Source organism: Chamaea fasciata, unplaced genomic scaffold, assembly GCF_029207755.1.
Source record: "Chamaea fasciata isolate MVZ Bird 193981 ecotype frontalis unplaced genomic scaffold, bChaFas1.0.hap1 SCAF_3, whole genome shotgun sequence".
In the NCBI taxonomy this organism is placed as follows: domain Eukaryota; kingdom Metazoa; phylum Chordata; class Aves; order Passeriformes; family Sylviidae; genus Chamaea; species Chamaea fasciata.
This window is the reverse complement of record NW_027094088.1, coordinates 68,409,600-68,434,447: the sequence shown is the minus strand read 5'-3', so window position 1 is coordinate 68,434,447 and position 24,848 is coordinate 68,409,600. Positions and strand designations below refer to the sequence as shown.

The 24,848-nt window shown below is 37.4% G+C and overlaps 1 protein-coding gene across 1 annotated transcript in view; it reads right to left on the bottom strand.

The window, feature by feature from the left end:
- Positions 1-24,848, bottom strand: part of CDK19 (cyclin dependent kinase 19) — a 121,700-nt gene that overhangs the window by 20,110 nt on the left and 76,742 nt on the right. The window contains exons 5-6 of the mRNA XM_066179416.1: positions 14,761-14,818; positions 13,404-13,535 (exon numbers count right to left, since the gene is read on the bottom strand). Coding sequence (XP_066035513.1) covers positions 13,404-13,535; positions 14,761-14,818 — 190 coding nt within the window. The remainder of the gene's footprint in view (positions 1-13,403; positions 13,536-14,760; positions 14,819-24,848) is intronic.

Here is a 24,848-nt window from a genome sequence, read left to right as displayed (position 1 = left end):
AGACTTTACAGTTTTGGCAGGGTATAACTTGCTCTGTGCATTACATCACATTCTCGAGGTTTTATCTTCCTTTGATTTTCCTATTAGTCTTATCTGCATGAAAACAAGATCTTTAGCTGTTGAGATTTTATCTGCTCAAGCAACTAATGCAGCATATTAATCACAATTGCTGCCTGAGTAGTAGGCATAAATTATCTCCGGAATGGAAATAACTTATTAATTGAAGAATGGAATCTTCATTTAACAGTATCTATTCACTCATTTTCATAACAGATAGCAAGCAAATCCTTTTGGAGATGGCTTATCTAGAGGCCAAAAGAATTGCAGCTCTCTTAGTTTCATGGCTTTCTACAGTGCTCACTGTCCATCACATTGTGAGGGAGAGTCCGGGTCACCACTCATTATTCCATTCACTACTGCTCTATCCAGACTGACCTTTTCCTTTTAATGAAAACAAAAACAAAAACAAAAGCAAAAAAAACCAAAAACAACCCCACAAAACACCCCCCCCCAAAAAAAAAAAAAAAAAAAAAAGAGGTAAAATCTAGTATTCTCCCTGACTGCAAAGCTTAACTGGGAAATCTCCCTGATCTGACACAGCAAACTTCAAAACTGTTTGTTTGTTTGTTTGTTTTTAGCACCTGCACTGTGTGGGAGGAGAGCCACTATACAGTGTACAGAGAGTCCATTTTAAACCCTTTGAGAATTCAGAAAGACAAACATTGTACCAACTGGATGTTACATCTGTAGAAACACTGGAAACTCCCAAGATGGTGTTACGATTTTCTGTGGGGTGGCATTATTGGGCAAGTCAAGCATGAGACTACTGTAACTTTTATCAATTGTTACATTCTTTAGCAGTTCATATGCTGGGGTTTCTTTATGTTTCTTGCCAGATACTTTTCATCTCCAAAGAACTAATGTAAAGTAACCCAAAACACTTGGTACAGAAAACATGTATGTAGGAAAAGATTAAATTGATGGAAAAGGCCTTGAAGCCATGAAGCTCAAGCAGGTCAGGGTCTTCTCTTCATGAACCTTTTATGTAACCTGATCTTGAACACATCCTTGGCATATATTGATACCATTCACAGTTAATGATTTTCTGTCAAGATTAGCTAGTCCTTTTGTTTGTTTCTTCTAAAAAACATTCATAATTTGCAAAAATAATGTACCACATGTGGCACTTGTTCTAGCAGGAATGCTTCATTAAATTCTGCTAAGTTTAAACACTTCATAGATGCAAGCAGTCTTAATAGGTCTTCATCTCCTACACTGTTCATAGTAGTCAACCAAATAAAAATGTTAGGTCTAACTATGGGAAAAAAGTCCTTGTGTAGTGCCATTTAAGGTTTTCCATTTATGATCCTTAAAAACTAATGATTATTACATCTGTTTCAAATATATTCCAAGTAATATGTACTACTCCTCAGTAGTGGGCACTAACAGAGCAGAGTTTAAAAAACACAAGTAGTATTTTTCAAGTATAGTGTATTATTCTTCTAATGCACATCATCTGCCTCTAGCATTAAAGGAGCTTCTTATAATGTTATATACAAATTTCATTAAAAATAAAACTTTTTTTAAAAAGCAAGCACCAAAATAAGTGGCAAAAATTATCCAACAATTAATTCCCTCCTCTCCCCTCTACCAATGATCAAGACAGTGAGTGGCCTCACCCTTCCTGAGCCAAAGCTGAAACTACTGAAGGTATCCATTTGTTATATTCCAGACCCACTGAAAACTGGGACACAAAGGTCCTACAGAGTTGCACTGGGTACTAAATGTTTTCCCATCTGATGTCTTGGGAGGACACTAACAAGTTTACCAGAGTAACACAACCATTCCAGAAAGATGGTTCTGTTTCCTACAGACTTTTCTACTGTCATTAGGCTACAAGGACTAATCCATGGTAAAAAGTTTTTACTGTCTGTTGGGCTGTGTTGTTTTGTTGATGTTCTCCTCTGCCCCCAAGACTTATAGATTGCTCACTTTCCCCAAGTTTACACTGGACCCCAGTGCAAGCTAGTTTTGCCCCCTGGCTCTGGAAAGAAGGCTGGGAGTGACTCTTAACCATGCAGCTTTCTAAGGTTCCATTCAAACCTGTTCTCCACTGAGATATCCTTCCACTATGACAAAACTTCTCAAGTCCTAGTTTTCATAATTTTATGAAAAGAAAAAAAAACCCAGCCTTTTATGGATGGACACTTGTGACTGGTAAACAGACTTCCCATATAAATGCCTGTGTGCACAGATTATTAAAACATTTGTATGGCTGTCTATGTCCCAGTTTTAAAACCTGGGACTCTAATAGCTTTATAGGTCAGCTGAGAAAATCCTGCGTGTCCTGCTCTACTTTAGCACTGCAGCCAAGAAGCAAGAACAAAGGGATGCTGTTTCAATGATAGGGCTGATTAAGCAGACAAATGCTCATGTGTTCTTTCATTTCTATGGCACAATAGTCTCATTTCTGTATTTCTTTCAGTATCTTGGAAACATTCTTTAAGAATAGTATGACCACTTAAAACAGTAAGACAATTTACGAAGCAATAGCCTTGACTCATAAAATGAAACATCTTTTCCCATGCATAGTAACCAAAACTTTTCACTGAACACAGGACAGAATCCAAGATTAAATACACCTTAATTCTTAACTATATCCAAGAAAAGAAATAAATAATCTCTTAGTCTCATAGAATTCCTTAATAAAATTCTCTTAAAGAAAGCAAGTAAAGACTTGGAAAACATCTATTTAGGTGCAATCAATATGAGGATTTCATCATTAGTGAGGTTTAGCAGAATATCATCAGTATTCAACCAAAGTGCTTTTCTCCTGTTGTTGTTTTGAACACAAAGTCCATACTCTTGGACACATGTGAATGCTGGTAAAGGCAGTGAAGAGCAGAAGGACAGACAGCAGAATACAGCTTCCCTGCACCTGCCAAGGGCTAATGCAACAACCAGGGTACCCAAGAACTAGATAGCAAGGCCTTAGCCCAAACAGGGCTTTTCAGGCCACCTCTAAGAGCTACAGCATTTACTTAAGATCCTCCAAAACTTTCCAGTCAAGGCAAGGCCATCAAACACACCAACAGACTGGAAACCTAAAATGGGGGTGTACAGGCAAATGTGTCTAATTTTTTCAAATAGCCATCAATTAGCCTTATGAAAAGACATAACCTCTACAAAAAAAATCCATCTCATGCTGAGCACAACAGCACATTCTAGACTTAACTGGAATCTTTATACAAAAGAGTCTAGAAGCACAGAGATAGTAAAGAAAAAGAGTTTATTAATTTTTATACTGGTCTTAGCATTAGAAATCAGATTTAAGAAAATAATATATCCTTAAACAGGGATTTCTTTGATAAGATGAACAGAATATGCCTGTTGCATATGTTCTGTTATCCCACACAAGACCTTCCCATTCATATTCATTCATTAAGGTCCCAGTTTTTATGTGCTTCATTTAAACTTTAGTCGGAAAAACAGAAGGCTGAGGAAGTGGTTACTAGTCTTTTAAATTTGACACCTTCTATGAAGAACTCAAAATGGTTCAGTTTACATGTGACAGTTACAAAGATTTACATGTGACAGGCTTTTCAAGGGGAAGCAAAAAATGGTGTCAGTGGGTCAAGGGTCAGAAATTTGCTTCCACTCTTTGATGTTAGGCAATGTTGACCAATTTTTAACAAACGGCATCTCAACAGACCTTGACTGAAGAATAACTTACACTTGTAAAGCCACAAAGATGACTGTGGTGCAGACAGAAACACCTCCCCCTAATATGAGGGATGTTTGCAGCCAGCCAACCATGTCTCTAAGAACAATGTTTTATTTCAAAAGTGCATCATCTTCTGTGCCATAATGTAATGTCAAGATAATGCAAAACTTTTAACTGCAAAACCATACTAACTCGAATTGATAATGAAATCTACCATCCTTACTTTTCTTTTTACCTCTATGCCTTCCTCCTAGCATTATAAACTAAGCTGTCTTCTTCTCATGTTTGCACTCACAATTTAATTAATTTCAATAAATACAACCCTAAACCCCTTTGAAAGCATCTTAACTGAAATTCTGAGTTCACTTAAACCAATCGTCATTTTCTGCAGTGCTGTAATGGGCCAGGCTTTCATCATTCTCTCTTAACAGAGGTATTCAAGCTTGTCAAAATATTTTATTTTCCTACTTAAATGTCTACTCCTCAGTGTATCATTAAATGAAGATCCTGGATTATATGATTTCAGACTTCTGCTATGCATTAGATACATTATCTAGCTTGCAACATTAGACTAAAATTACTGTGCTAAGCTTGACAACACAGGTACAATGGATTTAATACAGGGAGTGGCAGCAAATCCAGAGGGCCTAAGTAGTCCTTTCATGCAGCAAAAATATGATTTCAAACAGCAAAATCCTGTAAAAGAACTTAATCCTTAGTTTACAGAACTTCACATCCAAGAATTTGGAAATTCCAGGTTTATGGTTCTGTATGAAACCTTCTATTTAAAATGTGCAGAGTCCTGAAGACAGGAATCATCAACACTGAAATCTTACCAACAATTTTAACTCTGGAGCACAAGAATTTTATTTTTGCCAGCATCGGTACCTTGAAAACTAAACCTTCACCAACATAATATTGCTTTTGCAAGGATTTTCAGTGGCTGTCTTCTCAAAGACTCCCCTCCCCCTCTCTGTCCCCCAAATCTTATACACCACATTTTCATCAACAATTCTTTAACTCCTCATTCGTGTCTCCAAGACTCCTGTATAAACCAGATTATCTACTACATTAGCTAGCAGTAGAGCAGCTAACTTCCTCGGGAGCACAGAGTGATGGTTGCATGAATGCAGAATAGAGTGACAGTTCCATCTTCTTTCTCCCCTTCTCTCAGTTCCTCCAGAACCTGGGGTTGCTCCAGCCTCAGGAGGTGTCATTTCAGGGCAAGGAATTTGGTCAGCAGGACAAGTGCTTAGTTCTGGCATGGAAAGAGTGCTACAGTCTTGCTTTTTCCCTAATCCTAAATCTTTAGATGGCTGGAGACAGCAGAGGAACATTATGACAACTCCAGCACCTCCATGATTTAGTAAAGAACCTACTGCTACTTTTGTTTCAGCAACAGCCTTGCTTATACCTCAGAGGGTCCAAGAGGTGCCCTGGCAAGCTGTCAAGCTTGTCATGGAAACAAGGATAAAAAGAAAAATGGCCTTTCAGTGAAAACTCTTCAAAAGTCTGAAGAATATAATGGGTGACAAAAAGCAGCTTTGTAGCTTCAAGGCTACTTTCCACTACCAAATATCAAACTGCAGCAAGTAAAGGAAGCATGAAAACTAATTGCAAAGGTGACAAATCTCTCTTATTCTGCAAAGTATTAGGCAAGTCTGAGACAGAAATTGTCACTATTTCTTCCTATAATGATGACAGAATTAAGAACAGGCAAGATTAGCTGCTGTTTGGTAAAAAAAGTTTCTACAAAACTTTTCAGGAAATATGCACAGCTCTGCATTTCATACAATCATATGAAAAAAAATACTGACAATAGCGAATAAGAAAGCAGTACATATTCTTTGAAAGGGAAATATACTTTTTTCCTTAAATGCAAAACATTTTAATAAAACAGCTTTTTGGGACACCGTGGAAGTCTTTACAGGTTAACTCCATGCTAACTAAAGAGGAACAGTGAATTTGTTATCTGTTGTGTGCTCTCGCTTGGCTTATGTCTTTAAGTACTACAACTTCTTAATAGATCCAATATGTCAGCACCTTCAGCGCTAACATAAGGTAAGCAAAAGCCCTGCTATCTGGTAGATTTAGTTGTAACAAGGAACATCTGTGAAGAATACTTCCTTGCACTGCTCCAATTCACAAGCCATGACAATCTTTTCTAGAAGTTATCAAAGGTTTTGATGCCTACTTTATTTCAGTCAACAGAGAGGAATGCACATGAAGAAACCTCCCAGACAGTACCACTGAAGAAGCTTCTTTGTCCTTCCAAACAGAGTGTTTTACTTTACAATATCTTAACATGTCTGTTACTATAGTTTTCAGCCTTACAGCTATTTCTAGTAAGGCACTGACAGTAACTCCAGCCTAATTATAAGCAACTCCATTAGATAATACATGAAATAAACTGGTGTGCAGAGTAATTCTGCTGTCAATTACAGTTATTGACAAGCGATCACACCTGTCCTGAAAACCAGTCATTCTACTTAATCAGTGCTGTAATGTTGAAAGTTTCAGTTGATATTGCTGAAGTAATTATGCCTGAAGATCAAACTGATGGATCAGTTAAAACAACTCCTCTGCACCAGAAGTATGCATCTTGTTAGGATAGTAGGAACTTGGTTTTCAGCCAAAATCAACTTTTAGGAGCCAACTTTTCAGATTGGATAGCAAGAAGTGCACATTAAAAGCTGCTCATTACTGCACAGTATAGTGAGGGTAACATGTTTATCGAACCAACTTTCACAAGAAAAACTCCTGTCTTACTTCCCTAGGTAATCTTTCTTTAAAAAAATTTAATTTTTTTTTAAACTGAGTTCATGGCATATGTTTCTCAGGAAGATTAGAGAATGAATGTGCTGCTGCAAAACTCACCTGTCTGGTAAAGGGCAAAGTCAGTGAGATACTAGGGAAGAAAAGGCTTGCCCATATGAGGCCTCATGGTTATTAACAGTTTGGAAGAACACAAAACTGATAGTTGGAGGGGAAAACAGTTAGAAGGAAAAAAGACATGGAACTAAAACTATGACAAGTATGGAGGATTTTTGGCCCACAAATCATTGATGACCCTTGATGTACATTGGACTAAGTGTAGACAGATTTTTGAAGGCACCTCTTGCGCAAAAGTGGGTTTTTATCACAGAGCTACTGCTATAAAGGATATTCTGCCTTCTGAGTATTTTTATACTATTTTTCCTGCTTTAAAATAAGCCATATACAGTTAAGTCATAGTAATCATCATGAAGCAGCAAATCTGCCAAAATACTAAACAAGATGGCAAAAGCATCCAGTACTTCCCTTCAAAAGTGTTGCAAGGGGAGAGTAATGAGAATATAAAAAGTATTGGGTGACAACTATGTTTATGTTTATGGACATTTGTATGAGTACACACTCTGACACATGTATGAGTATGTGGAAGTTTACAGGTTAATTTAACAACCAATCCAAATCAGGACAATTAGCAGATTGTAGTTATGTTGAAGATTTAGTGGTTTTGTTTTCCTTTTCCTCCCTTTTTTGTTTTTAATGTCCAGAATGTGTAAATTTGTCAAGTTAATTGCAGATGCAAAGTGACATCCCAGGTTCTCAGACAAATAATCCATTCATTGAGATAACAAAAACAATTTACAGCATACTCGTACTGGAGTTCCCTATTATCCTTAACTGACTTTATCTTCAGGACAACACCAATAAGTAGTGTCCTTATTTTATAGATAATGAAACAACACTTTGGATGGGATAAATTAAATGTGGCCAACTACATACAACCCTTGGCACTAAATCGGTATTTAAAGCCAAGTCTTTTGAGACCCAGCTTACTATCCTGAGAAATGAAACTTAGTCTGCCCCACATTACAGTACCTCCATTGGTTTTACACCAGCAGAGACAGGTCAGACCCACAGCACTGTTCTCATTCTTTTGACTATTAAACAACTGCACACCTCTCAGCCTCTTCAGAGTTGACAATGGCAATAGATAATTTTCAGACTTAACATTTTGAGAAGCAAGAGTAACAGAGGTGCTAGAAGGTGGCAGGAACTAGATCACAAAACACTTAAAGTGTGCAACAATCCTGCAGACAATATTCCTTGAGTTGCTGTCAGCAGCCCAAGCTTCCCAAAATACTAACAAAGCTTTAAAATGTTCTAACTAGGTGATCTAATAATCCTTTATATAACTTTACATTTCTTAGAAAATGCTTTTTAATTTTTAATACAAGAATAAGCTTGTATAGTATTTTAGACATATTTTGCTATTTTAGAAAGCAAGAGGAAAAAACAACAGTAAATCATCCAGTACCTGCAATAACTAGATAAAAGAGCAACAATTAATCCTTTGTATTAAAATATTTTGCCTCTAAGAAAAAGCATAAGAACAACTTTGATAACCAAAATTAGGAAAGTTTATCACATGCCAAAACAAGTTTACCACAAAATATAATCTGAATCCAATTACTCCTCATGCTGTATAACATTTTCCCAGGGCATGAACAAGGCTCCCTTCTTGGTGCAGCCTGAGTTTTTCTTTTCAGCATATAAATGAGTATTTTTCAAACCTTGCTAATTTAGTTTATTTTTCTAGTTTTTTCACAACCCCTTCCTCAGATCACAACCTTTCACAAACAAGAATGTGAATTCCTATGCAGCAAACAAATGTTGACTGACTATGGATTTGTTCTTCTTAATTATTTCTCATGGATGCTTAAAAGCAGACCCCCTGCTCCTGTAGCTCCACAGACAACAGGTGGGAACCTCACCTGTACATTTTTCCTGAAGTGTTTTCAAACTTCTGGCTGATCCCACCTGTAATTTCTGGTTTACCGGATTTTCCAGATAGGTCTTATTTTTTTTCCTCCCAGGGCTCCCAGAACATGAGACCAAAAGTGCTTCAGGCATCAGTCCAAGATTTCCAGAGGCCCCACAGCCTGGCCAGCATGCCAACAATCTGTGCACGCACAGTAGGGACATCTGATGCACTCGGAATGTGTGGGACTCACTGCATAGGAAATATGGAACACATATGCACATATTTCCATCCTAAATCCTACATAATACACCCCAGATATTTCCCTCTCTTTTATTCCTGCATGAGGTCAAATGGAGTAGTTGAAACTCTGACTGATCCCAGCATTCATTATAAATTCATTCTCTCTGATACACTGAGTATTTTCCTGTGACATTTGCTTTCAAAGGCATTTTGATATCTGGTTATACCTTTCAGGCATTTCTAGATTCTGCAACTGCGTGGTATTCTGGAAATAGAATGAGGTGACAGTGCACTACCCAGGCTTTGAGTTACAGTTTCTCTACACCTAAGTCTCATTGGGCTGGTAAGTGCCCGGCCATTTCTGACATTACTGCTGACCTATAATTTAAACAAATGCAAAAAGGTACCTAAAAAAATGGAGATTTCTCAGGTTTCCAGATTTATTTTTTCACTATAAACAAGCCCATCCTTTTTTGGTTCCAGACAGTGTTTTAGCCTTGCTTAATGGGCGGCTGAATGATCACTTGAAAGAATTCTTTTGTCGACAAAATCCAAACCATCTAAAATACTGTAAGTCATCTGATGCCATTTATCAAACATGCTATTGCTTTAATTAAGGCAAGTGGTAAAGAGAGGTTAGATAACATGCTTGTTTGATAGCACTGATAACTATACAAGCTGCAGCTTGATAAAAACAAGTCATAATTATGTTATTACCTTGATTTGCTACAAGATGCCGCAGAATGAATCATATTGGAGAATGCCACATGCTTTCTTAAAAACCTATGATGAAAGAGTTCTTACTATTTGCTTTACCTACTAAAACATTCTTTTCTAATCTGATGTTCCCAGAATGAAAAAAAAAATCACTCTGATTAATGTCTCCTTTCAAGCTCAAAGTCAGCTTAACTTTTCCTTCATTTTACCACAGTCATTTCCTTTTGTTTCCTTAAAATTAAACTGCACAAGTCTTTGCCCATACATGAAAGGAACACTGTACCTTGCCACTTACTTTAACCTTATTTCTTAAGTATTTTGAGCATAAAGGCATTTTCTGTTCTGTTGAACTTTCTAGTTGTTCAGCAATTTTATTAAAGTTTCCATGATTGCAAGCAATTTACATTTTTGCAGCTACTTTGTTTCACCTGAAGCTTGTTCAAGTTACTTTCATTTGCAGGTTTTATGTCTTTGCTAAAGTATGAAGACCTGATGAACACGGAGGAACGTATTCTGTTTTTGAATTTTGATGCTGAAAATGCAGGAAAAAACCTCCACAGGCTATAGTGAATTTAGTACAAATTCATATTGTGGTAATAGGATAGAGAATGAACTTTGACTTCTACAACATCATTTTCCCAATTTGCATTCATCTGGTGAGTTACTTGTAACTATGGTAGCAGATATTACATGTGAAACTTTTATTAATAAGTAAGGCTTACATTACAAACATTCAAAATTCAGGAAATGAAGTATCACTCTCCATAAAACCATAACATGGGCTTTTTATTATCCTTTTAACATGCAGAAAGCAAAAGCTATTTCTGTTTTTCAACCATAATATTTTCCTGATTCCTGTATCTCTTTAAAACATGATGTTACATATCTGATGAACAACTATCTGTTCTGCAAGGAAATAAATTAAAAGTAGACTATTTAATTAGTATGAAGAGAAAAACTAAATAAAGGAAAAATACCACTGAAAAATCACCCCTAAAATAATGAAATATGTTTATATATTGTTTTGTGTAATATATAGCACTTTCTAAACTGATTATATTTACTCTAATTTTCTCTCAAAGTTAAACCCACAAAATGTAACTAAGATCAGATCTAGAAATCAAAGGCTAAAATCCTGAAGAAATCAAAAGTCAAACTCTAATTTCAGTCTTTGATCTTGTACGAGAATTATTTACATGTAAGCAACTGCACCTAAAGGCTTTATTACAAGAATAAAACCAAATTGGATACTATAGTAGACAGTGTCCAGGATATTTTGAATACACTGCTAATAATTAAATTATATGTGAAACAAAGATAAGGAAGAGAGTATTACATGTAGAATACAACAAATACATTTAAAATAAAGTGAAATCAAGACAAAGTCAGTAAAAACCTAAGCGAACATCTGAATCATGTAGCAACTGTTGGACAATGTTACGACATTGCAGAAGAGAACTGATGACAACGATTTCCTAGTAAATTCAAATAAAAATATTTCTCACTATGATAAAACTGAAAGTGAAAACTCTGCTTTTAGACTTATTTGTATTTACTAATCAATAAAAGTTATGTATTATCCAAAAGACATGGGAAAATAGCTATGGAAAACAATTAGCTATACTAAATAATCTCTTTTTTTCATAATTTGCTATATCTAATCAACTTTCTTCTAAATTATTGTTTCCAATTCAAGAGCAATTAGATGAGAATCTTATTTAATTTCTGAGTTATTACTAAAAGTGATACACTAGACTTCCTGAGAATTATGTAATATTAAGAGATATTAAATTTGTATTTCTTGCACAGAGATTTAAGAGAAAGTTTTAAGAGTTGCATCCTTTGCCAAAAACATTAGCATTCAAGTTAAACTCTCACTAGCATGCTTAACTCATTAAAATGGCCCGTTTTAAAGTGCACATAGTGCTAGAAGCAAAACACAAGTCTGGACTTAATAAACTGCATGAACATCATCACTACTGTCATTTTGTTACTCACTTCTTCCCTTTGCCTCAAAGCTGCACACAGATCAGCTCCATGGACCTTTTTTCTTTTCTCTTCTCTTCAATCACATCCTTCTCTAATCCTTCAGTTAACCTACAAATCTCAACTTGCAACTTTCCTTGTTTTCATTTCCGTATTTTTTATTTTGCTGCCCAAACTGTTTTGAGTGCCCTCAGCACCCACACTGCATGCCAGGTGCCACTATGTAACCATTCACACCCCTCCTGGGTGACTCATTGGTGTGATACAAGAAATAAAAACCTCAGAAATAATAAACTACTAGCAAAACCAGATCTCTCCAATGCACCATCATCCTCTGAAGTTTCATAGGAACTTTTTTGCCTGTGTTTTAGTATAGGCTAGAGATCCCTCAGGGCAAGAACCAAGTTATTTATGACATAATTAAACAAACAACAGCATTATACTAATTCATCCTTCAAAGAGATACCCTGAGATAGTGGTACATATCACTCATCCAAATCTCCAAACAATAGGCCATCTATCAAAACCAGGTAGCTGTCAGTTGAGGTAACTTCCCCATACCACACACGCAGGTCACTCAGTAATCTGGTCCATTCACATCAGTGTTTTCCACTATGAACACAGGGCAATTTAAGTATCTAATTTACAGGTGTTTGAGGCAATCCCATTGGTATTTTCTTTAAAACACTTCAGCAAATGCAGGCTTAGTAGTTAGCAGCCCAATCTGCATAGTGGCAGATGTGATGCAGGCCCTAAGAGTCTGCATCTCCTGCAACCATGGGATTGTGGAGAACTATGCAGGGGACAGGGGCATTACAAGGCTCCATTGCCAGCTCCCACTGGAGCAGAACCCCTGGGACGCCTCTGTCTCAGCTGAGGCAGAGCCCCAGAAGGAGGGTGCTGCCATGCAGGAGTCAGTCTGCAGGGTGACACTGGCCTCACACTGGGAGATACACTCTGGCTGGGGCACTGGGACACCAGCAAAAGGAGCTGTGGGAGGAGGTGAACAGACCATGGGGCATCATGCAGAACAAACAGAACACAAACAGGGTCACTTTAGGGATGCTGAAAAGTCTTGTAGTGGACTTGGGGGTAAACTATATGTGTCATTCCCCAGATCAGCTGCTGAGGAAGAAGGAAGAACTGCTTAGGGATATGATAATCCATGGCAGCCTTGCTGTAACAACCATGAAACAGTGGAGTAATAAAGGCAAGAAGCAGAGGTAACCAGCATGGTTAGAAGCTGGAGAACCTGCTCCAGGAGAGGATACTGAGGGACATAGGCTTGCTCAGACTGAAGAGCAATCTATAAGCAGCCCCCCCCAGTACCTACACAGAGGTGACCTTGATGATGGAGCAGTGATGATGGTCTCTGTTTCCTTTGCAGTTCAATATATAAGCCAACCATACAGCCAGGATACTCCGACACACCTCAATGCTTTAATTCTCCAAACATCTGGGCATCGAGGCTGATTGTCCTTCTGGGACTTACTAGGGCAGAAAGAGCCTGGCTACCAGCATTTCCTGAACATGGAGCTTCATAAGTCATCAGGAGCAAATGATTTGCCCATTATGCAGAGCACAGGAGTCCAGCCTTCTGCTTATCACGCCACACATTTTATAGAAGCATCTAGATATGTAACACCCTACAAGAATTCCATAGCTATTTCCCTTTCAAAGGTTTAAAACACTGCAAGATTCTTAAGCCAATATTAAGAAAACACATAAACCAATTCAAAGGATATTTTTGTTTTAAAAACAAAACAAACTAGATATTTAAAATGTCTGCGTTATATTGAAAAATAAAAGCACAGTCCCCAAAAAGTTTTAATCTTGATTAATCTCTTACGGATTTTATTGAATCATCTGCTACTGGTTCAGTGACAAAACCCCAAAACTAGCTAGTCAGCTGACCATCCTATCTATTATAAGGCTACTATCCTTACAGAACTTGCAGGCAAACGTCTTTCGTACAGGACAACTCACCAATGGCCTTTGTGTAATGTCTGGCCCCAAGTAACAGCTCTGGAGCTCTGTACCAGAATGTCACCACAACCGGATCCAAGTCTGCCAATGGCTTCAAAGGCGAGTTAAACAATCTTGCAAAACCCATATCGGCTGGGGAATGGAGGAAAAATGAGGAGGGTATTTAAATTTTATTACAAATAAATCAAAATTCAACAGTATTGTCAAAAACAATTTAAGCAACAGCTCAAAAAACATTAAAAATTACAAATCAAAGTTTCTAACAAAACAAAAACTACTTACAACAATACTAGACCAAATTTTTCCATGGCTAAATTCTACTTACTTCACTCCTAAGATTGTGAAGGATATGTTTTCATCATGGTATTGTAAAACTTTACATAACACAGATGCCTGTTCATTTTTTAAAACTGTAACAGAAACTTGGTTAACTGAAGTCAACAGTAGTAGGTCTCTAATGTACATTTTCTCCTTTATTTTTATACATGCTTACAAAACTGTGAGTCCTTGTGACTGCTATGCATTTACCCAAAGTGCAAAACGAAAATGACTGCAGTGTAGATTGTTCTGCACTATTTTGCAAGGCATCCCTCCTACATGATTTGGAGGAATGAGCTCCAGATTCAGACAGCGTGCGCTGTTATGGAGGTGTATTTTACGCATTCATTCTATAGAAATCAAAAATTCTCCTTAGAATGAGTCTGGTAAGTAACAGTAATAAATGCTAGATGGGAAATCACAAAATTTGGTGTACCATCAAACCCACACACTTTAAACCCAATTCAAATCTGAAACTTTTCTTTTACACAAACTTGAGTATTGCCACATGATTTATTTTAAGAAGGTAATATCCGCACCACTAAAGCTGAGAAGGTAATAAAGATATTGGATAAGGACCATCACAGCTATGTGTGTTGCTCAGCTTGACACCAAATAACTTTTGCATAACAAACCTTTGGATCTCTACAAACATGTGCAGTAATGTTATTTATATAAAAATAATAAAAAAACCCAAACACAATTTATAAGTAACAATGCTACCTTATGCTAACTAATCATAGTAGAAGTCAAAAGAACCCTGATCATCGCCACTGTTCTCTGTGCTTAATACTTTTTTATTTCATACAAATGCTCCTATGTCTCATCCAATACCCTTGGCAAGTTTAGAAATGTCTAAAAATTTATTTGGAATTTCTTAAGTCTGTAAACTCTGTGAATGAGATTTAAAACTGAACTAGAGGTTGTAGATACATACACTTAAAGAATACTGAAGATCTGTTTCTATCTTACACAGAAGATGCATGTTTTATTATAGTAATCTCTTAGCTGTACAATTAAATTTTCCCAAAAAGTTTACCTATTTTGACTCTTCCTCTTTCGGGACCTTCACCCATTACCAGAATGTTTGCTGGTTTCTGGAAAACAAAAGCAGAAATTTTAGCTGATCAGCCTTTGATGATTATTTCTGGGAATAAAAAAATTACATACATTTATTTTATAACGGAAACATTTCTAGAAATATCCTTAGAAATTTAAAATTACCATACCTTTATCTTGCTGACATTTAGTTTTTATCTCGAGTTACTAATTTCACAATTGGAAAACAGAAATATACTTGGACATTTCACAGTGAGAAATGCCATCTTTAACTAAATGTGCATTTCTATTGTTACTAGAATAATTATATTCACTGGAGAGATTTTCTTCTAGAGGAAAGTTTTATATTAGGCTAACTTTTATGCTACACATCAATAATCTGGCAAGAACACTTGCTGGTATAACTTATTTAAAGTGATGCCAAATCTTGATATGCAAATACATAGTTGAGAGTCACTTTTGTTTTCATCCTATGTAACTGTATTTTTAGAGTCGTGCTTGTTTTTAGCGTACGAATGATAAAAATCACACGGGCAAAAGCACTTTTTTCCCACAAATTTGATTTCATGCTATGAGAATTCTCTTGAAACAGGAGTATTCAAACACAGCTACGTCCCAAAAGCTTTTGATAGTGCAGACAGCAGCTTTACAAGTAGAACAAAACCTTTATAGGCATTTTTTGCAATCTACTTGTTTGCAACCAGCTGTTTGTGAACACCACATAAAATCTGCACATGACATCACAGCAATTGTTCTGCAATTAGGATCTAGGTTCCCTCAGACATCAATAGTCATTCCTTGGAAGCTTTTGCTCTATTGTGTTAACAGCTGTAAAAAAGTAAATAAGATTGAAAACATTAAGAGATTTGAATGAAGAGATGCATAACAAAGCTTCAAAGCAGAATTTTGGAATGTTCATCCAAACAATAATTATATTTAAATCCTTAATGCCTGCAGAGGGGTCTGTTCAAGCAGGATTTGTTCAAGAATCTGAAAGAGATGTCCAGAAAACCAATGTCAGAATCGCACTTTCAGTTCCTTGCCACTATTTACCTGAAATTAGACAATCAAACTAGGGTTACTAATTTGGCTCAAAATTACACATCTTTAGCATTTTTGAAAAAGCAAAGAAACAAAAAAAGCACCCTACTTCACCTATTTTTTCTCCTTCCCCCTGGAAGCTGTTCTTCCCACCCCACACCCAGTGCTAACATTGTTTCCTCCCTGGCTCCAACCAGTGCCTCTCTTTCCAGATGCCTCTTTTATTCTTCCATTTTTAGTCTGCAATTCTCAACACCATCACTGACTTTTAATTCCCCAACATATACTGGAGCCATTCAAGAGGCAATATACACTCCCTTCTTGGAGGGATTTCAATGGACCTTGAGCAAACACAAGCAAATCTAGGAAAGAGAAAGATGATGCTTGCTCTTAGCTAATATTTAATGATAATAAAATCAACACCTCAAGGCAATTGTTGAACTCTGTACAATTATGTATTACTCTGAATTGAATATTCCAGAGAACAGAATAATCACTTTCTGCATATTCAGTAACCAGGCGGCAAGAGATGCATGCAAGTTCATACTACATTTTGCCTCTATTAGAAATCATATGGATACAATTGTCCTAACCAAGGGAGCAAAACTCCAGTTTTCTTGATGAAATTCTTCCTAAACTTTCGTCTAGCAACTTTGATTCAGAGTCAAGTATGATGAGCTTGCTGGTTTGATGCACCAAAGCCAACTGTATGAGGTTCGACAAGGCAAAGTGTTGGGTCTTGCCCTTGGGTCACAACAATCCCAATGCAGTGCTGCAGGCTGCAGAAAAGTGGCTGGAAAGCTGCAGCTGCAGGCATTGGAACAGGCATTGGAACAAGAAATTGGTAGAACGACCATCCCTGGAAGTGTTCAAAACAACGAGGATTTGCCACTTAAGGGCATGATTTAGTTCTAGACATGGTGGTGTGAGTTTAATGGTTGGACTTGATCTTAGAGGGATTTTCCAATCTTAACGATTCTATGAATCAAGAATACTTCAACAGACCTTTACATTCATGATTTGATTTTAAGCACTATAAAAATGCATCTATTTGTCAAGTGAAGCAAGCTGATAATGTTGTTACTGCAGTGATTTATAGGACAGGTTGTTTCTAATAAAAAAATTAGGTTGTAAGAAATAAACATTAAAACTTCAGAAAATTTACTAAGATAAAAATTAAAATCTAAGCAGAAAGGATTTTCAAAACATCTCAAAAACCATCATTTATCTCTGACAATTCTCCAAGCAGCAATTTCTTCACAGAAAAAAAGCTCCCAACTATTTTATCTGCTGACATAATCCACAATATTCACAGAATATTTCAGGTTGGAAAGAACCTCTCGGGATCAAGTCTCAAAGCAGGGTTAATTACAGCAGATTGCTCAGGCCTGAGCCAAGTTGGGATTTAAACTTCTCCACAGATGGAGACTTCACTGCCTCTCTCTGAAACTCTCCCAGTGTTTGACCACTCTCACAGCAAAAAAGGTTTATCAATACACTATATTTACATCTACTGCCTCCTGTTCTACCACTGGATAGCTCTGCAAGGAGTCTGGCTCAGTTTTCTTTATTCACACTTATCAGGCACATATAGACATTGATAAGACCCCACTGATAAGAGCCTTCTCTTCTTGAGATTGAATAGCCCCAGCACCCTCAGCCTCAGAAAGACTTCCCAAGCCCTAGAAGACTTAGTGGTCCCATGAATACAGGAGATACACTAGGTTAGAACCTATGGAAGCAAGAGAGTTGTCCATGTATGTATTTTTAAAGCCAGAATGTTTTGAAGAGATATTGTTCTGATTAAAATTTAAATCTGTTCTAATATGTAATCCACTGAGGATCAGAACCCTGTTTAGGCAGCCGGCAGAGAAACAAACTGATTTATAAACTTAGCAGATGTCATGTTCATTAGCTCTTGTGAACCCCTCTGACAGAGTCAGGGGCAGGGGAAACAGGGAAGGAACAAAATGGGAAACAATTAAAAACTTATTTCCAAAAGAGCAAGAGCATCTCCTAAGGCACCACCACCAGAGTGAAGACAGCAGGAATTTCATGGATGGCAACCTGATGCCTGCAGGATCCCCACTGTGTCAGCAACATCTTGCATCGTGGCACCTTCCTTTGAGGTGAGAAGTCCTGGTTTGAACCTGCTCCTTAAGTAACAAGAAGCCTACATCTCAACTTCTTATTTCCCACATGAGCGAATTAACCACTTGATTATCTACTAAATAGCACTGCCTGAGTTCCTCTTGCTCATCAGAGCTGCTCTGGCTAGGAAGGGCTTTTCAATGTATATACACCAAACCTGATGGCACCCATCTTCTTGAGATGCAATATATGATATGCAGTTTCTGTACCCATGAACTTTTATTTAATAAAAATAAAGAGCTTCAGAGGAGCTTAAAATATAGGTCAAATATTCTGTAGTTGTTTCATATAATAATGGCTAGAATATTGTAAAACTCTCCCCGGAGTCTTCACAATGCACGTACCATGGTGAAACACAACCCTCATAGAGCAGTAGTGGTTGGCTAAACAAAAGGCACCATGGCAGAGCAGCAGAACTTCAGGTGCTCAAGTATGAAGGAAAGATTTTGGTTTACTTCAGAGGGAGCAATTTGGCATCAGAGATCCTCAGGAAACTATGTTATGAAGATTTCCATCATGAGGTAAGAGAAAGGACTACTAAAGGAGAATTCAAACAACCTCTGCTTCTTGGAGAAGGTAGAACATGTTGGTTCTACCTTAGTTCTTAGTAATCTCTAGAAATGTAGCATTTAATTAAATTCAAATCAAAACATTTTACTCCAAGGTAGTCACTTGGTTGACAATAAAACTACAGTCAAGTATACTATAGTTACTGGACAGCTGCAAAAATCAGATTAAAAAGCAGGAATTAAAAATCCCCACACTTCATATATGTTCAGGCTATATATAAGTCATAAGCACCAGTCTAGTTCCTGACACAAATCCTACTGCAAGCTATTTGATGAAGAAAACAGGGTTTTAGCTGGAAGGAACCATCAAGAACCAAGCAGCAGCTAAAAGGTCAAAAGCTGGCACATACTTAGAGTAAACCATGTCTCTATCCGAGAGGACATAATTTCAATAAAGTTTGAGAAGCCCAGCTTAAAATCATTAGCTAGCTTCTCTAGAGTAAAGGGTGAGGCAACCCAGCAAGGAGTGTACTTTTCAACCAGTTACATCCTAATTAATACTCTATTTTTCCTCATACTCTCCCCCCTTGCTGAGAACACAAACACCAGCTGGGAAGCAAAGTGATGCTACTGCATCTCCCCCTATCTAGTTGCTATAGAAACAACAGAAACAGTAAGAATTAGGAGTCTCGCATTTAATATAAGATATAAAAATGAACAGGCAAATCCCTGCTGAGAAATTCAGTTGAGGTTTGACTGTCTGAAAAACATTTGCAAAAAGAGCAAGGTCAACAGCAACAAACAACTGAAGCAAAAACCTGAAACTTTTGCAAAAAGGGATGAAGATGACGATGATTCTTTACGAGTCTTTACAATAGGTTCTTTACAAGTAATAAGCATGGATAGTAACATTTACTTTTCTACATTGGTGGAGGAGAAGGAATAAGGCAATTAAAAAATCTTGGTGGGAGAGAAATTAAAATGGTGGACTAATAAGTGTGTTTTCACAAATACTAGAAGTGTCATGACTGGGACTCATACAGACATCCATCTGAAGATACATTTCTAATTTTAATATTTAGACAGTAAAACACAAGAAAGGTTGAAAGAAAAGAAACCAATGTATTAAAAGAGTATAACAGTCCAAAACAGGAACAACAACCTAACAATAGATGGCAATACCTCAGTTTTAATGGTTGTTGTTATCGCTTTAAGTACAGCAGTGACACAATTCATAAGAGATTTGGTGCCGAATTACAGTCCTGTGAGAAAATGTCCATAGGGATATATTACTTTCCGTACACCATTCTTTATTGTTTACATCCAAACAAATGTGTTTCCCTTTTGGAATGTGGCACTGGACAAAGAATAATCTCAAATTAGGAGGTTTCTATTGTAAAAGAGATCGCAAGCCTTACAGATAAAAGCTCTCCCCACAGTTACTGACACTGCCTTGTGATGAGGTCTTTTCAAGTCTCCATTACTTAAAAAAACAATTGTAAAGAGCACAGCGTTGATACATAGAGATACTTTCATTTCAAAAGCAAAAGGAGAGCAATAATGGTTTTGTCTCAGCTTTTAGCATGCTGCTTCCAAATGACAAAGGTCCTCAGTGAGATGGCAGTGCTCCACTCTGCAGGCACTACTCCAAAGACCACGAGTCTCTCAGTTCAAGAGTAAGAGGGAGATGCTAATTGTTCACAGAAATTTGCTAACAAAGCTTTTGTTCTTCTCAGCTGTAAGGAAATGTAGACACTTCCCTGCCTTAAACCAACACTGTTCAAACCCAGACTTTATGCTCAGATCAATAAACTGTCACACAGGCACTAACACTGTTGATAATGATTGAGCTAATTAAATTTAATTTAAAAAATGAAAGGTTTTTAAAGATTTTATTATGCACTGCAAACCTCCAAATCATTACCATTTCCATTTAAAATACTTCTGCTTATTGAAATGCAACTAGGAAAATTGTTATCCCCACTTCTCTTTTTTTAGAAAACTGTATGGTCAACATTTTTCTGATACTGAAGCACTAGACGGAAGTATACCATATAGAGTAAAGTATCTTCATATCTGCTTCTCTTTAGCCTTACACACTGCAAACTCATATAACAGTCACTATCTTATTACATAGCATCACTTTCAGCTTTGTTTTTATCAGTTGTTTTCATTAATGTTACAAAAACCCAACCATATTTCATTACATTTTTGGCCTAGATTTGTAATCCATACAATTTTCTTCCACTATTTCTCTATTCTGTTGAAATGATTGACCTTGCAAAGTAATATCATTAACAAATCCCATGAAGATATTTATCATTTCATTTGAATCAATAATGTACTAATTCGGATATTATCAAATTATTAAAAGGCCAAACATAAAGCTACAGCACATGATCTAAAGAGTCAGCAAAATCACAAGGCATACAAAATGCTTTGAAATTATAGATCTGAACTCAAATCTTATTTAAATTTGAAAAAGAGGAAAAAAATAAGAGGTAAACACATTAAGTAAGAAAAATACTATACAGGAAACAAAGAGTACTTTTATCCCATCAAGCAGAGTGCTTGTGCCTCTGGGATAAAAGATTTTAAAAGGAAAAGAGTTATTGCACAGAAGTAATTGAAGTCAGAGTAGAGAAGAGTGGGAATATATGAGAGAAACCCTAGAGACACCAAGATTAGTGAAGGAGGGACAGGAGGTGCTCCAGTCTCTGGAGCCAAAATTCTCCTGCAACCTGTGGTACAGACCATGGTGAAGCATGTTGTCCCCGAGGCCCATGGTGATTCACAGTGGAGCAGAGATCCACCCATGGCCTGTGGAGAAGCCCATGCTGGAGCAGGTAGATGCCCAAAAGACAATTGTGACGCAGGACTTGTGATCCCATGGGGGACCCATGCTGGAGCAGCCTGTTCCTGAAGCACTGCACTTCATCAAAACAAAACAAAAAACAAAAACAAACCAAACCAAAACAAAACAAAAAAAACAACCCACCCAATGCTGGAGCAGTCTGTGAAGAACTGAAACCCATGGGAAAGACTCCTCTAAGAAGTTCATGGAGGAGTCTCCCCTGTGGGAGGAACGCTCCCCACAGCAGTGGAGCAGAGGAAAGACTCCCTTCCATGAGGAGGAAGCAGTGGCAGAACCAACATGGGATTAACTCATTGCTAACCCCATTCCCTATCTCCCTGTGCTACTGAGTGTGTGGAGGAGGTAGAGAATCGGGAATAAAGTTAATCCCAGGCAGGAGGGAGGGATGGGGAGGAATGTGGTTTTAGGACTTGTTTTACTTCTCATAATCCAGCTCTGATTTTGATTGGGAACTAATTCAACTAATTTCCTGAAGTCTGGTTTGCCTGTGATGGCAACTGGTGAGTGATCTCTCCCTGTCCTTCTCTCACGCCTTCAGCTTTTTTTTTTCCAATTTTCTCTCCTCTGTCCGGTTGAGGGGGCTTTGGTGGGCACCAGGCACCCAGCCCAAGTCAAACCACCATAAAATAGTACACAAAATTTTACAATTTCACAAGTGTCACCAGACTGTGTCTTTTATAAATTCCCAAAATTCATTTTATTACCATTAGAGGAATATTAGTAACAACAGAAACATTTAAAAAATGCACAGTAACTTTTTATCTCCACTCTTGGTCTTTATAAAATAATTTTAAAATTAAATGTCTACAGAACTGATAAAGAAATGGAAGCATGTGCCACTCTTCGAGAGAAAAAAAAACATTCCTGCAGGATTCTGAGATATGGAAACTGCATATTCAGTCACAAACCATGCTGTCAGATTATGGTAGTGACTCACATATTTCATAGCAGCTGAACTAATATGGTCGAAATGGCCATTTAAGTCCAGCTATCATGAATTCTAATAGAAACTACATTAGCAGAATTTACCTGAGACTGATGGTAAAACATATTACTAAGAGTAGGAACAACCTGTACAGAAGATACCTGAAATATTTCTTTGGAATGCCTTAGGTAAAGGTTTTCGCTAAACACATTCCTTGCTTGTATTCATTATGTGCTGAAAGGGGAAATGTGCTGTTTGCATACGGAAGCTAGTTAGCAAAGAGATCTTTTCATGTTTATATGCTCTTAGAAAACTTGGTACAAAAAGCAAAGGTAAAGGAAAGGAGAAAAAACCCCAAACTTTGGCCATAGTGCAACCATAGATCTGCATATATTTAAAAAAAGAAGTCCATGAATTAAGCTTAAGGTGATCTAGCCTTCAACAAAAGCAAAGATGTCACTACACAAGCTTCATTATAGACTGATTTAAACAGCCCAAGAATCTGGAGGATAAATCAAAATGATACAATGCTTTGAGCTGGATAGGACCTCAGGAGGTCATCTGGACATCTTGCAGCTCAAAACAGAGACAAAACTGAAGCTGCATCAGACTGCTCAATATCATGACCAAAGCAGCTGCAAGTCTCCAACACTGGAGGTTACCAAGCCCTTCTGGTGGGCAATACCTGGCACTGTCTGACAAAAAAATTGTTTCCCATCACCTAATCAAAATCTCTTGTTAAAACATGGATCTGTCCCTGCTCCTCCTTCCGCATTCCCCTTAAGAAGGCTTCACCTTTTCTACAACCCTTGCAGCTCAAGGCCCCTCAAAGCACTCATGCTGCGGAGCTGCAGTGGTAGCACAGCTGATGCTCACAGAGCCACCTCTGTCACCCTGCTGTAAGCAACCCTACTGCACCTTTGGCTGAGCAGCTCCAGAGCCACACGTTTAACATCAGAAAAACATATCTGAAACTACAGCGTCAGCCTGGAAGTCCAGTCTCTAGACTACAAAGGTATTTTACCAAAAGGAAAGACAGATTTTCTACTTCTACCTTCATTTTAACCAAATCACACAATCACACACAGATGTACATTCTAATTAAGTTGCTGTTCCTTCCATTACTCTCCTATGTAACCACCATTAACACAATGAAATCAGTCATTAGGTTAGAATATTTGTGTCTCTGTTTGACTTGATTTTTCATAGGTCAGATGTTCTCTTGAGATGTAATTAAGGATATACATCTACTGACATTATTTGTTTAAATTCACTCCCCTCACTTCTATCTAGGACTTCCACAGAAATGGCCAAAACATCCACATCCCTTGTAAGAATATTCTGCTTCAACATCCATTTGGAACAATGGTTCCTTAGGCAATTTCTAGAAAAAAAAAATTTATAAACTCGAGGTGCTTTGACCATTGTTGAAGCAGGAAAAGACTATTCACCAACTCTATTCCCTGGTTAACCAGTGGATAATATACTTGCACTTATGTCATTGGAAAACTGACTGTACATACAAGGGGAATATGAAATAAGAGTAATCACAAGAAAAGAATATAATTCTGGGCTGCATACAAGTTCAGAAACGAAACAGTCTTCCTTTCACACACCATTTCAGGTTTCTTATGGCTGACAGGGCATTAAACTCGTGCACGACGAAAACGAAGACTCCAGACAATTCTGGATGTTGGGAATTGCTTTGATTGAAACAATCTTCACAATGTGCCAGTGCACCAATACTTTCACACCAATCAATGGCAATGCAATTTAAGTGAAAAAGAAAAGGATGAAGCAAGTCACAATAGGAGAATGCCAAAACATTTGACACAAATTAAATTTTATGTTGCTATGCAACATTATCCAAAGCATTCTGCTGTTACTAGTGCTGCAATAGCATACTTGAACTTAAAATGTTACATGCAACCTTGAGAAGGACAAAGAAGGGGGAAGGCAGAAACAAAGACAAAAATATGACCATAAATTTTCAATGAAAAATAAAAGGTCATAAAGCAAATGTTCAAATAATTTGTGAATTCACATTGTCCCTGGGATTTTCAACACATTGGAGTACACGCTCCAGCAAAATTCCCATGAAGCTACCCAGCAACCATCTAGGGCCCTGTCTTTATAGCTTGCCTGGACTCTTTAGAAGCACCAAGCATAGCACAGGATAGACAGATCATCCAACCTCTGCTACCCCATTTCTGAACAGTGAGATGTGCAGGCCCACCATGCCTGGGAACAGAAGAAAGACCCACCTCAAGAATACTATGGAAGAATGTTCTGCTTTTAATATATTACAAAAACCAAAAACAAACACCAAAAAAGACCCCCCCAAAAAACCCAAAAACCAAAACCAGAGGGAATAAATTTTGATCTATAAAAGCACTATCAAACTCTTCCTCTGTTGGGCCTTCAAAAGACATCCCAAATGCCCCAAAATACTGTGTATCTCTGCACATCAAGTTCTCATTACACATTCTTCACATGTAATCCTTACTCAGAATAATAATCCAAAGGCAAAAATACTGAGAAGATATGTGCACACGGAAGTGTGCACA